The sequence below is a fragment of the Bos grunniens genome, chromosome 9 (assembly GCF_055505025.1).
Source record: "Bos grunniens cultivar Pamir isolate PY7600 chromosome 9, Bosgru_T2T1.0, whole genome shotgun sequence".
Taxonomy (NCBI): domain Eukaryota; kingdom Metazoa; phylum Chordata; class Mammalia; order Artiodactyla; family Bovidae; genus Bos; species Bos grunniens.
Window position 1 is genome coordinate 23,952,597 of NC_141173.1, and position 12,598 is coordinate 23,965,194.

The window sequence follows — 12,598 nt, forward strand, 5'->3', positions numbered from 1 at the left end:
AGTCAACTTTTTCAGTCTTCTCTTTCACTTTCATCAAGAGGCTCTTTAGTTCTTCTTCACTTTCTGCCATAAGGATGGTGACTTCTGAGTATTTGAGGTTATTGATATTTCTCCCGGCAATCTTGATTCCAGCTTGTGCTTGATCCAGCCCAGCATTTTTCATAATGTACTCTGCAAAAATTAAATGAGCCAGGTGACAATATGCAGCCAACATACTCCTTTCCCAATTTGGAACCAGTCTGTTGTTCCATGTCCAGTTCTTACTGTGGCTTCCTGACCTGCATACAGATTTCTCAGGAGGCAGGTCAGGTGGTCTGATATTCCCATGAAGAATTTTCCACAGTTTGTTGTGATTCACACAGTCAAAGGCTTTGGCATAGTCAATAAAGAAGAAATAAATATTTTTCTGGAACTCTCTTGCTTTTTCGATGATCCAGCAGATGTTGGCAATTTGATCTCTGGTTCCTCTGCCTTTTCTAAATCCAGCTTGAACATCTGGAAATTCATGGTTCACGTACTGTTGAAGCCTGGGCTGGAGAATTTTGAGCATTACTTTACTAGCGTGTGAGATGAGTGCAATTGTGTGGTATTTTAAACATTTTTTGGCTTTGCCTTTCTTTGGAATTGGAATGAAAACTGACCTTTTCCAGCCCTATGGCCAACTGCTGAGTTTTCCAAATTTGCTGGCATATTGAGTGCAATACTTTCACAACATCAGCTTGTAGGATTTGAAATAGCTCAACTGGAATTCCATCACCTCCACTAGCTTTGTTCGTAGTGATGTTTCCTAAGGCCCACTTGACTTCACATTCCAGAATGTCTGGCTCTAAGTGAATGATCACACCAGCATGTTTATCTGTGTCATGAAGATCTTTTTTGTACAGTTCTTTTGTGTATTCTTGCCACCTCTTCTTAATGTCTTCTGCTTCTGTTAGGTCCATACCATTTCTGTCCTTTATTGAGCCCATCTTTGCATGAAATGTTCCCTTGGTATCTCTAATTTTCTTGAAGAGATCTCTAGTCTTTCCCATTCTATTGTTTTCCTCTATTTCTTTGCACTGATCACTGAGGACGGCTTTCTTCTCTCTCCTTGCTATTCTTTGGAACTCTGCATTCATATGGGTATATCTTTCCTTTTCTTCTTTGCCTTTCACTTCTCTTCTTCTCTCAACTACTTGTAAGCCCTCGTCAGACAACCATTTTGCCTTTTTGCATTTCGTTTTCTTCAGGATGGTCTTGATCACTGCCTCCTATACAATGTCACGAACCTCCATCCATATTTCTTCAGGCCCTCTATCAGATTTAATCCCTTGAGTCTATTTGTCACTTCCACTGTATAATCGTAAGGGATTTGATTTAGGTCATACCTAAATGGTCTGGTGGTTTTCCCTACTTTCTTCAATTTAAGTCTGAATTTGGCAATAAGGAGTTCTTCTGAGCCATAGTCAGCTCCTGGTCTTGTTTTTGCTGACTGTATAGAGCTTCTCCATCTTTGGCCGCAAATAATATAATCAATCTGATTTTGGTGTTGACCATCTGGTGATGTCCATGTGTAGAGTGTTCTCTTTTGTTGTTGGAAGAGGGTGTTTGCTGTGACCAGTGCGTTCTCTTGACAAACCTCTGTTAGCCTTTGCCCTGCTTCATTCTGTACTCCAAGGCCAAATTTGCCTGTTACTCCAGGTATTTCTTGACATCTTTTGCATTCTGGTCCCCTATGATGAAAAGGACATCATTTTGGGGTGTTAGTTCCAGAAGGTCTTGTAGATCTTCACACAACTGTTCAACTTCAGCTTCTTCAGCATTACTGGTCAGGGCATAGACTTGGATTACTATGATATTGAATGATTTGCCTTGGAAACGAAAAGAGATCATTCTGTCATTTTTGAGATTGCATCCAAGTACAAGGTTCATACAGGTAGGAATTAGACATCATGCTTCAAACAGCAGTCAGGAAAAGTCTACATTCTGAAAAATGGAATCAATCTCACCCCAGCAAGATGGCAGGAAGCCATTATGTTGTTCAGGTAGGAGTTTAGGATTCCTCTCTAGGAAAATGGCCTGACCTAAGCTACTTAAATTTTTGTGTCTCCTAAAAACAACAACAACAACAACAAAAAAAGGACTCCAAAACTAGGCTGCTGGCACTACACAGGAAGGGCCACCTATCCAGTAGTCTTGCACCTAAATGCTTGGCTTCCTGTCACCTTTTAATTTCTTTCTGAAAGGCAGTAGTAATACAGTTGTTAAGACCTCACACTTTGAAACCAGGTCCCTGGGGTTCAAATATTGACTTCTCCACTCACTAGCTATATAACGTCCTCAGGTTAGCATTGCTGCTTTATGGGGCTGTGAGAATCAGAACCGGAGGGAGGGAAGAAGGGTGGATGGAAAGAAGGGAGGGATGAAGGAAGGGTATGCATATATATATGGCACTTACCAGTACATGGCACTTAATAAGGACGCTGTAAATATATTTGCGTATAGTTATTATTATTGCTGTGCTGTGCTTAGTTGTGTCCAGCTCTGCAACCCCATGGACTATAACTTGCCAGACTCCTCTGTCCATGGAATTTTTCAGGCAAGAATACTGGAGTGGGTAGCCTATCCCTTCTCCAGGGAATCTTCCTAACCCAGGAATTAAACCAGGGTCTCCTGCATTGCAGGCAAATTCTTTACCAGCTGAGTTACCTGGGAAATAGAGAGCCAAGGAATACCAGTCACATGAAGAAAGCCTCTGAAAATTAGATAAAGACCAAAACAAGTAGATAGAGAAAGTCAAAAGTAATATGCAGGTAACAGAAGAAAATGTAAAGTTCACCAGGTAAAATTATATTACATCCATGAAATAAGAGATTATAAGAAGGAGTATTGCAAAAATTTTAAATTGTCTTAAATGTCAAAAATTTTTAGCAGAAGCAAAACAAAATCAGTATAAGAGAAGTGAAAGTAGATAAATATCAGATATAGAATGTAAATTTAGAGTTGTGGAAAACAGAGGAAAGGAGATTTTTAAATTAGGGAAATGATACTGGAGGTACAGTATCTTTTTGAAGAAAGAAGAAATAGAAAAAACGAGGGGAGAAAAGTAGCTAAGAAATAGTACAAGGAAATTCCCCAGAAGTAAAGGAAATGAATTTTTATAGGCACTGTGAAAAGAGATCTGTCTACATAAAGATCAGCAAGTAATGTCAGATCACCAGAGATGTAAAGGAGGTCTGATAACCTTCTAAAGAGAAAATACTGGTCATATTCAATGGATGATGATATGACTTATCATTAGCAACACTAGAACTTATGATTGGAAAGTTAGTTTCAATCTGTAGTACTTTACCCAGCCAAAGTGTCACTCAGGTGAGTTTTGACTTTGAAATGTCTCAAAAAAAATTGCAGCTGATTCACCCTTTCTCAAATACTGTAAGATGTATCTCCAGCAGAGGAGGAATAAAACAAGAAAGAAGGCAGCATGGGATCCAAGAAATAGGAGTTCCAACACAGGAAAAAAGAAAGGCTGATGGTCACAGGAGAAAAAACAAGATGATACTATACAGCAAGCCTAGAGAGTACCAAACCAGGGTAGAACAGAAAGACATCTATCAGAGATATCTCAAGAAAAAGCAGGAAGGGGAAAAGGTAGGTTAGTTATCTGATCTGATGGTTTTGAGCATGTAGTTAGAGGAGATTTACAGCTGTTGGATTCTTTGGGGATAAACTTATGATAGAGAAGGCCAAGCAAACAAAAACAATGTGTAGACACAAATGCACTTGTATATATGCACACACTTCTATTAAATATATTGTGACAGTCAAGCAAGATTTTTTTTGTAAAGATAGAAAAATCCAACTGAAGTCACACTGCATAAGAAAAACTATGTTTTCTTGTGTATACTATCATATTTTTAAACACATTTACATATAAAACATTGTGAATAGGCCATTGTAATACTTTTCATTGATATATATTCATTCATTTCATACATCTTCTGGTTGATATGTAATTATTCATACATCTTTTCTATTTTTCATCATGATTTTAGTGAAACTTGGGGAAACATAAAATGTGCGTAAATAATTCTTCACATCATAAACCACTCTGAAATGAATGAAAGTACGCATACGTAGTTCATCATATTCAGTGTTTCTTTATGAAGATCCTTAAAAACTATTAAAGTAAAAACAATTATATTGGGGCTTCCATGCGGTCCAGTGGCTAAGACTCCGTGCTCTCAATGCAGGGGGCCTAGGTTCGATCCCTGGTTGGGAAGCTAGGTCCCACATACCGCACCTGCGAGTTTGCATGCCACCAACTAAAGATCCTGCGTGCCATAACTAAGACCTGGCACGGCCAAATAAATGGAAATAAATATTGTAATAAAACAATTATTTCTTTGAAGCAGATTATCTTATTAATGTAGACTTGTTAAGATTTTTCAGTTGGAATGAATAAATGAAGATTATTTTAAAAATTAGCACACAAAAAAACAGTTTAGGAAAAACAAAAAGTCGTGCAAGAGAAGACATGTGTACTGGTAATATACAACATAACTATAAGTAAACATATGAATACTGGGTGTATATTTAAATGAAATTATGATGTAACTATGGTGGAAGGATAGGGAGAAGAGTGTAATAGAACCAGAAGTTTGTCTTCTAAAGTAGGATGTCAGTAGATAATATGTAAAATTGAAGAAAATATTCTGAAATAGGAAAAATAACAACCATGAATATTACTCAGAAATGATAGGAAAGAGCCAAGAGTTGAGCCTGGTCACTTTGGGGCATAAGTGCAAGCACACTGCTATTTTTTCTTAAAAGATACCTTGTCCTGTTTGTCTTTTTGAAACAATATACATGTATTATATTGATAAAAAATAAAATTTACCTAAAGTCATCAAGGGACATGAAAGGGCCTTTATATTAAAAGAGGCCATAAAATATTCTCTTAATTCTGTGATTTCTCTTAAAAGATTTACCTTTACCCGTACATAAGTGAATACAATGATGTGTTCTCCAGGTTATTCCTGCAGCCAGTGAAGAACAGCTCTTACTAGTAGAACTGGTTCGGTCTATCAGTGTCATGAGAGCAGAGACTGTTATACAGACTGTGAAAGATGTCTTAAAGCAGCCCCCAGCCATAGCCAAGGACAAGGTAAGCGGAGCTACCCTTTGATTTGTTTACAGTTGTGTTTCAGAGATGACCCTGGTAGGGAAGTTATTTTTTGTACAATGCATCCTTGTAAATAGATTGCAGAGATGAGAGCATGTGTTCTCACTCTGCCCTAATAAAAACAGTTACCAGTATCTACAGTGACCCGCTGGCATGATCCTCCCTGTGGCCAGTGAAGAGCAGTTCACTGCTCGTAGCGCTCCATATGTACATCTAAGGCAGTGAGTACGTGTGGGGCCAGATTCCTAGGTGAGATTTTTCTGGTCATGTAGAGGAAAAGCACAGAAGCCAGAGCCCAAGGTCTGTTCACTTCGGTTGTTTCCTTTTTCACAGCCTCTTGCTGCTCTCTCTTTGCAATGAGGGTCTAAGTCTGTAAGCTCCTCACATTTTGCTATAACTTTAGTTCTAGTTGATGTCATTTCTTGACCATGTACAATCTGTGCTACCAAGAAGTCAGTGACAGAGTCTTTGCACTCCCAATGCGTTGTCTCTAGTTAGGCAGACCTAAAAGTCTACAAGTTAGTAAAGTTATGAACTTGTCTACTTTTTCCGCTCCTTATTTCAGGAACACTAAGAGGTTCAATTTTCTTAAAAAATATTTACCAACTGCTAACATTAGACTTTAGGCCAAGCCAAAATAGGCCTGATTACTTCCTTGAAAGAATTATTGCACATATCTGAAAATATTGCATTATTTTTTGTATTGCCTAAAGAGTGTACTACTTGTGTACAAAAATAGCCAGTGTCCTTACTAACTTTTTAACAATTTACTTACTGTTCTGTAATCACCACTGGGGCATTTGTGATAGGATTTTAAATTTGCTTGTGAAAGCTCAATTCATTGTATTTATTTTGAGCACCTACTTATGCCAGAGACATTGGGCTAAGTGTGAAGGATATAAAATCAAATAAGAGCAAGTTCTGTACTCCTCAACTGCCACCAACCCTGTTCTCAATATACTAAGTTCTGAATTCATCAGATATTTGATTTTTCCTCATGTGGTACAAGGGGAAATTTTCAAGGGAATAGTTGGTGTCAAAACATAACAAATCAAATTGGGTAAATGAAAGTGGACATCAGTGTTATTTTCTTGTCTATTATTGATTTTTAAGGGCGGGTGCCTTCTTTTTATTATATGTTACATTCAGCACTAACTTTAGAGAATAGATTTTAGGCTATTAGGAGTTAGTTCAGATTTGGAACCAACTATACCTACCTACTGGAGAAGGCAATGGCAACCCACTCCAGTACTCTTGCCTGGAAAATCTCATGGGCAGAGGAGCCTGGTGGGCTGCAGTCCATGGGGTCACAAAGAGTCAGACACAACTGAGCGACTTCACTTTCACTTTTCACTTTCATGCCTTGGAGAAGGAAATGGCAACCCACTCCAGTGTTCTTGCCTGGAGAATCCCAGGGACGGCGGAGCCTGGTGGGCTGCCGTCTATGGGGTCACACAGAGTCGGACACGACTAAAGCGACTTAGCAGCATACCTACCTACCTATCCTAATTTAACAGAAACTTGTGGTAAAATAGATTTAAATTCCATTTTATTTAAAAAAAAAAAAAAAAAGTCAACCTAATTCTGATAGCCTGGCCAAGCATAGGCTGATTAAAATAGTGTTGATGCTTATAGAGTCAATGGATCATTTAAAAATAATGACTGGGGTGTGCTTTGTATATGGGGGTGGGTCGGAATTGAGAATCTTTTGATTCTTTCTAAACCATTTTCAGCTTTTTAAATAGCTTTTGTGTTTTGCCTGCTACATGGAAGAGAGCTGGATTTGGATAACAACCTAGTGTTTGATTTTGTTTGCTTTTAATTTTTTTAATTTAAAACTGGTAAAATACAGAGTAGTTATAACTATGGAAAAGAAAAAGCAGCATTTTTCTTCACTATAAAATTGGTTTCTTTTGTTTATAGAAACATCTTTCTTTGGAAGTCTGCATGCTTCAGTTTTTCTATGCTTATATTCAAAGGTAAGATAACTGCTGTGGATCTCTCCTCACTTTATTTAGCAATGCATAAAAATTAGGAAACAAGGAAGAAGGCACCTGAATTCTTTCAAGAAGTTACTTATTTTTTTTCCTTCTAAAACTAAAAGAACTAATACTGGAAACAGAAAAACATTGTGGAAATATTAATAAAGGCAGTTGGCCTCTTAATGACCCAGTCATGTGAATCCTACAGATATAAAGACCTAAGTACACTAAAGTACACTGGACATTAAAACACTGAATTGTAAGAAAATAGTAAACAAACAAACTACATCCTGTTCTTGAAACTATGCCAGTTTCCACTGATCCATTATTTTGATATAGGTGAGAACGCAAGGTCGTCTAATCTGGTTTTTTTTTTTTTTTAATGGAATGATATGACAATATCTTCTTGTTATGGCATTCCAGTTTTGCATTTAGCTGACATCTGAATAGAATTTCGTTGATTTGAGTTTTGATAAACTTACTCAAGAACCTTAATTTTTTCCATTTTAATCATCAAACTTGGCATCAGTTTGTGATTGATGACTAACATAAAGTTAGGTTAAACTGGTTGTGATTTAGAATAGGGACTGCCTAAAATCTAAGTTTAGGTAGAAGAGTTAGGGTTAAGGTCAAGAAGAAACAAAGAGAATCTTAATTTCTCTAGAGGTGAGAGACTGATATTCAGGATAGATTGACAGCCCTCCCTTAGATGAGATAGAGACTCATATGTGAAGGAGAAACAGCTAATATAAGAGAGAAGTGGAGAGAATAGGGAAGGAAGTAGGTAACTATGATGTCAATAATTAAACAAATTTATTGAGCTGCATTTTGAGAGTCAGTATGGTTAAGAACTGGTAATTCTATGACAAAATTTCTACTGTAATAAGTTACACTGGATATTTTAAGTATGTATGCTTGGTTTTCTTTTTACATATAATAAGAGTAGAAAATATAAAGCTTTCAGAAATGTTCTATAACAGTATCACAGTCTATCAAATTTAGAAAATTTTCAGAGAAAGTAGGAAAATATGGTAAAGACTGGGAAAATATAGGGAAAATTAAAGTTGATATTGGCTTTCTCTGTGTATAGAAACTGTGTTCATCTTGCAGAATTCCAGTGCCCAATTTAGTGGATAGCTGGGCATCACTGTTGATACTTCTGAAAGATTCCATACAACTGAGCCTTCCAGCCCCAGGGCAGTTTCTTATACTTGGGTAAGCAGTTTCACTTAAAAAATGTGATTTCAAATGTATAGTGTTCGTTGTCTCTGATTGCTGAATAACATGTTTTGGGTGATGGTGTGTCTCTGCCTTCTTGGGGGGAGTGGGATTGTGGAGGCAACATTGTGTGTTTCTACATATGCAAAATGTGAACATGCTAATGTGAAACTGGTGCAGCAGTAGTGACTCATCGATGAGAAAGTGTGGGATTGAAAGGGGCAGAGGTGAGCAGGATGACTGAAGGGGAGCTTAATAGTCATCTGAGTTCAGAACCCTGAACATGAAAAGTCATTCTCTGTCATGTTGCTTCCTGATCTCTGTTAATGTGCCTGATTATTTGGTAATTCTAGTTACCCTTGACTGCAAGCACCATGATGTCTGGACAGTATCTTTTACTCTCCATTATTCTTGGTTCATAATATGTCCCCAGGAAATATTTGCTCAGTGAGTGGAGATGGTAGGAGGGGAAAGCCTTTGTGGACCAGGGAGGGGATACTGGGCAAGGTGCCTTGTCTGCTTTGGCTGTGGTGTAGGCATAGCAGTGGAACAGTGGGTGAATGAGATGGGGATGGGAGCTGGAATGGGAAAGGAATTTGCATTTTTTTTAAGAAATTTGGTCTTGGGCAGGGGATGGGAGTGATGGCAGGTTTTGAGGAGGGATATGACCAGCAAGTTAGTAGTAGAATAGATCATAGGGGAAAGAAGATAGAACCGTTTCTAATGGGAGATAGCAAGTTTGTGTGCTGTGGATTATGGGATTGAAATAACAGGACAAGAAAAGAAGGAAAGGGGGCCAAGAAAGGACATAGAAAAGAAAAACATCAGAAAGGTAGAAGAAAAACAGGTATTTTCAGGGTTCTAGAAGCAAAGAGAAGTTAAGGCATGGTTAACCCCTTTAGAGAGATTAGGGAAGATGATGTATAAAAAGAGGGTGTATTTATTGATGATCCGAAGAGGATTGGTAATTTAGGAGAAAAGAGTTGGATGAGATAATAAGCACAGATGTTAAGGGCAAGGGTTAGAGTGAAAAAAGTTAGTGTGAAGTAGTCTTTGAGTTTGTTTGATCACGAAAAGAAAGAGAACTGACAAGGTAGCAGAAGAAAATGTGATTTGAAATGGTAAGGAAACCTGATGATGTTGAGTAGTGAACAGCAAAGACTCTGCCTGAATTCAAATCCCAACTCCTTTACTTCTTTGCTAGAAGGCCCTGCACAGGTTATATAACCTTTCCATCTGTAAAATGGAGATGATAATAGTGCCTACCTCATAAAGTTGTTACAAGGATCATTTAGAGTTAGTGTTTGTTAAATTCCTAGAATACTACCTGGCTGATAATGACTATTATTTAAGGGGAGAGTGCTCCATAGGAGATTGTAGGGAGCGGGGGCCTCCTTGGGAGCACCAGATTCCAGAGACAGCTGGGAGGGGATGGAGACCGGGGAATGGCAGGGGTAAGAGTGAGAAAAAAGGCTGCATTTCCTCTAAAACTTTGTGACTCAGGTTGATCCTTCAACCAGCAGCAATAGAGTCGCCTGGGAGCTTGTTGGAAACGTAGACTCTCAAGCTCCAACCCAGACCACCCGAATCAGAATCTGCAGTTTAACAAGGGTCTCAAGTGATTACATTACATCCTGGAATTTGAAAAGGACTGCTTAAGACAGAAGAGGGGAATTCCCCAAAGGGAATACCCTTGTCTCCAACCTGTTTGCATTACTCCAGACATTCAATGTGCTGTTCCACTGAATGGGATGTAAACTCAACCGCATGCAAAGAACTTCAACCTTAGTCAGCCTCTGTAGCTCTGCTGGTGTTTTTTAAAAGTGTAGTTGGGTGGTTCTATATACAGACTTAGCTTCTCTGTTGTCCTGAAGGGAACCAGTGATTCTGCTTTGGCAACCAGTGGTCTAGAAAATTTTGAAGTAGAGGGAGGGTTAGGGTTAGAGGGTTCTTTGGTAAAATGGACTCGAGATTTTGGTAAATGTAGGAATGTAGTCTTACACCAGGAAGCAGAGAGGAGGTAGAAGAACAAGGATGAGAGCTGGAGGAGAGCTGGTCAGCCTGTAGAAGCTGAGTAACACTGCGAACCCTAGGAATGATCCCTAGACCCTCGTGCTGTCTTCTAAACCAGAAATCTGAAGGGGTTTACGACATTGAAGGTGTAGTGGAAAGAGCAGTGGACTCGGCATCTGCAATTCCTGGACCAAAGATAAAGATAACTAGTGTGTATGATAGTTTTTATTGATGAGAGATAACTGTAAACCCTGGAAATTAGAACAGTGTTCCCATAAAGATTTCTGATTCTTCTCTTTGGATATCTAGTTCTAACTCTCATCTCTGGGACCCAGGGTACATCAATAAACTTTTCCAAGGCTATTTTCCCATCTGTCAAGAGTAATAATACCTGCCTTACCTACCTCTAAATTGTTCTAAGGCTCATAGAAGGAATATATGGACAGCTCTTTGAATCATCACCAAATATCCTGCTAATCTCATTAAAAATTAAAACCAACTGTCAGACTTCTACCTTCTCCCCTGCAAGATTTTTCTATTTCATCACCTGTTTTTTCTTCCTTTCTCATTTCTCAGATAATGAAGTGTTATACCTCCTTCTCAATGTGTGTATCTTCTGAGTATTTAAATTAAAAGTTGGGCATTTTCACTTATACTAGAAAACTAACTCCTTTTTTAAATTGGGTGGTTTATTTTTTCTCCCAACCAGTCCACTGATCCTCTAAAAATTCCTAATTATAAAATAGAAATTTATATGATTGTTCTTCAATATCACTTTATGTGTTAGTTTGGAAATAATTATGCATATAGTTAATAAAATCAAGTTAAATATTGAGTAGAATTTTAGCCAACAATGGAAATGGATTTCTTACATTCAAGAATTCTTTTTTATCTATTATACACATAAACCATTTTTATATTAGATTGGTGGGGTTTTTAAATTTTTTGTTAATATATAAATCACAGAAAACATACAAATTATAAGTTATTACAAAGTAAAGATGTCAACTGTACAATCACAAACCTAAATTAAGAAATGAGACACCATATGTCCCCTCAAGTTCCCTCCTAATTACTGTCCTTTCCCTTCTCCTCAAGATAGTCTCTATTCTGACATATAGTGCCACAGATAAATGTTGCCTTGTTTTTGAACAACAACTCTGTTTTATGTCTACTACTTCATACAGCATATGTTTAATAAAAATTATCCATGTAATTTCATGTAGCTATAATTTGTTCATTTTCATTGCTGTTTAGTATTTCATATGAATACACCACAGTTTATCTCTTCTATTGCTGGACATTCCGATTTTATAAATAATGCTGCGATGAACATCCTTGCACAGGTGTTTGCATGCATAGGTTTATGCATTTCACCTGAGTCATAGAATGTCCATATATACCCATATTCGTTACACATACAAAGTTAAAATTGAGACCATAAACCACTTGCTGTGAAAAATTATGTTACATCATTTTCTTTACACTGATATTTCCTGTTTGTTTTTTTTCTTTGACCCTTTCAGAGTTCTGAATGAGTTTATCATGAAAAACCCTAGTTTGGAAAATAAAAAAGACCAAAGAGACCTCCAGGTAAGTCATTCTGAATTGAGTGCTGTTGCCAAAACTCTGTTTCTCAGTGCTCTCAAATCTAAAATGGGAAGGTCAGATAAGATCATCTGTGAAGTTTCGTGTGTGTGCCTGTGTACACACAGAGATATGATGGGCTCTCCTTGTTTCTTCAGGATGTGACTCATAAAATAGTGGATGCAATTGGTGCAATTGCTGGTTCTTCTTTGGAACAGACAACATGGCTGCGGCGAAATCTTGAAGTTAAGCCTTCTCCCAAAATAATGGTAGATGGAACCAATTTAGAATCTGATGTTGAAGGTATTGATCCCCCTACACTGAAGTTTGTATTTGTAGGCATCTGTCCCTTGGTGGCTCAGCTGTAAAGAATCTGCCTGCGATGCAGGAGACATAGGTTCAATCCCTGGGTCGGGAAGATCCCCTGGAGGAAGAAATGGCAACCCACTCCAGTATTCTTGCCTGGAGAATCCCACGGACAGAGAAGCCTGGCTGGCTTCATGGGGTCACAAGAGACAGACACAACTTAGCAACTGAACCACCACCACCACTCATTAAGAAATTATTGCAGCCAGCACTATAATTGCTGTAAAATCCTCCCTTTTCTCGTGTTTAACATGTAGTTTTTTTCAGT

At 38.0% G+C, this 12,598-nt stretch overlaps 1 protein-coding gene across 7 annotated transcripts in view; it reads left to right on the forward strand.

Moving 5' to 3' along the window:
* Positions 1-12,598, forward strand: part of DOP1A (DOP1 leucine zipper like protein A) — a 131,027-nt gene that overhangs the window by 105,594 nt on the left and 12,835 nt on the right. For all 7 annotated transcript variants that reach the window (XM_086316939.1, XM_086316944.1, XM_086316938.1 and 4 more), the window contains 5 exons: positions 5,012-5,146; positions 7,088-7,143; positions 8,257-8,361; positions 11,904-11,970; positions 12,123-12,267. In XM_086316939.1, coding sequence (XP_086173065.1) covers positions 5,012-5,146; positions 7,088-7,143; positions 8,257-8,361; positions 11,904-11,970; positions 12,123-12,267 — 508 coding nt within the window. The remainder of the gene's footprint in view (positions 1-5,011; positions 5,147-7,087; positions 7,144-8,256; positions 8,362-11,903; positions 11,971-12,122; positions 12,268-12,598) is intronic.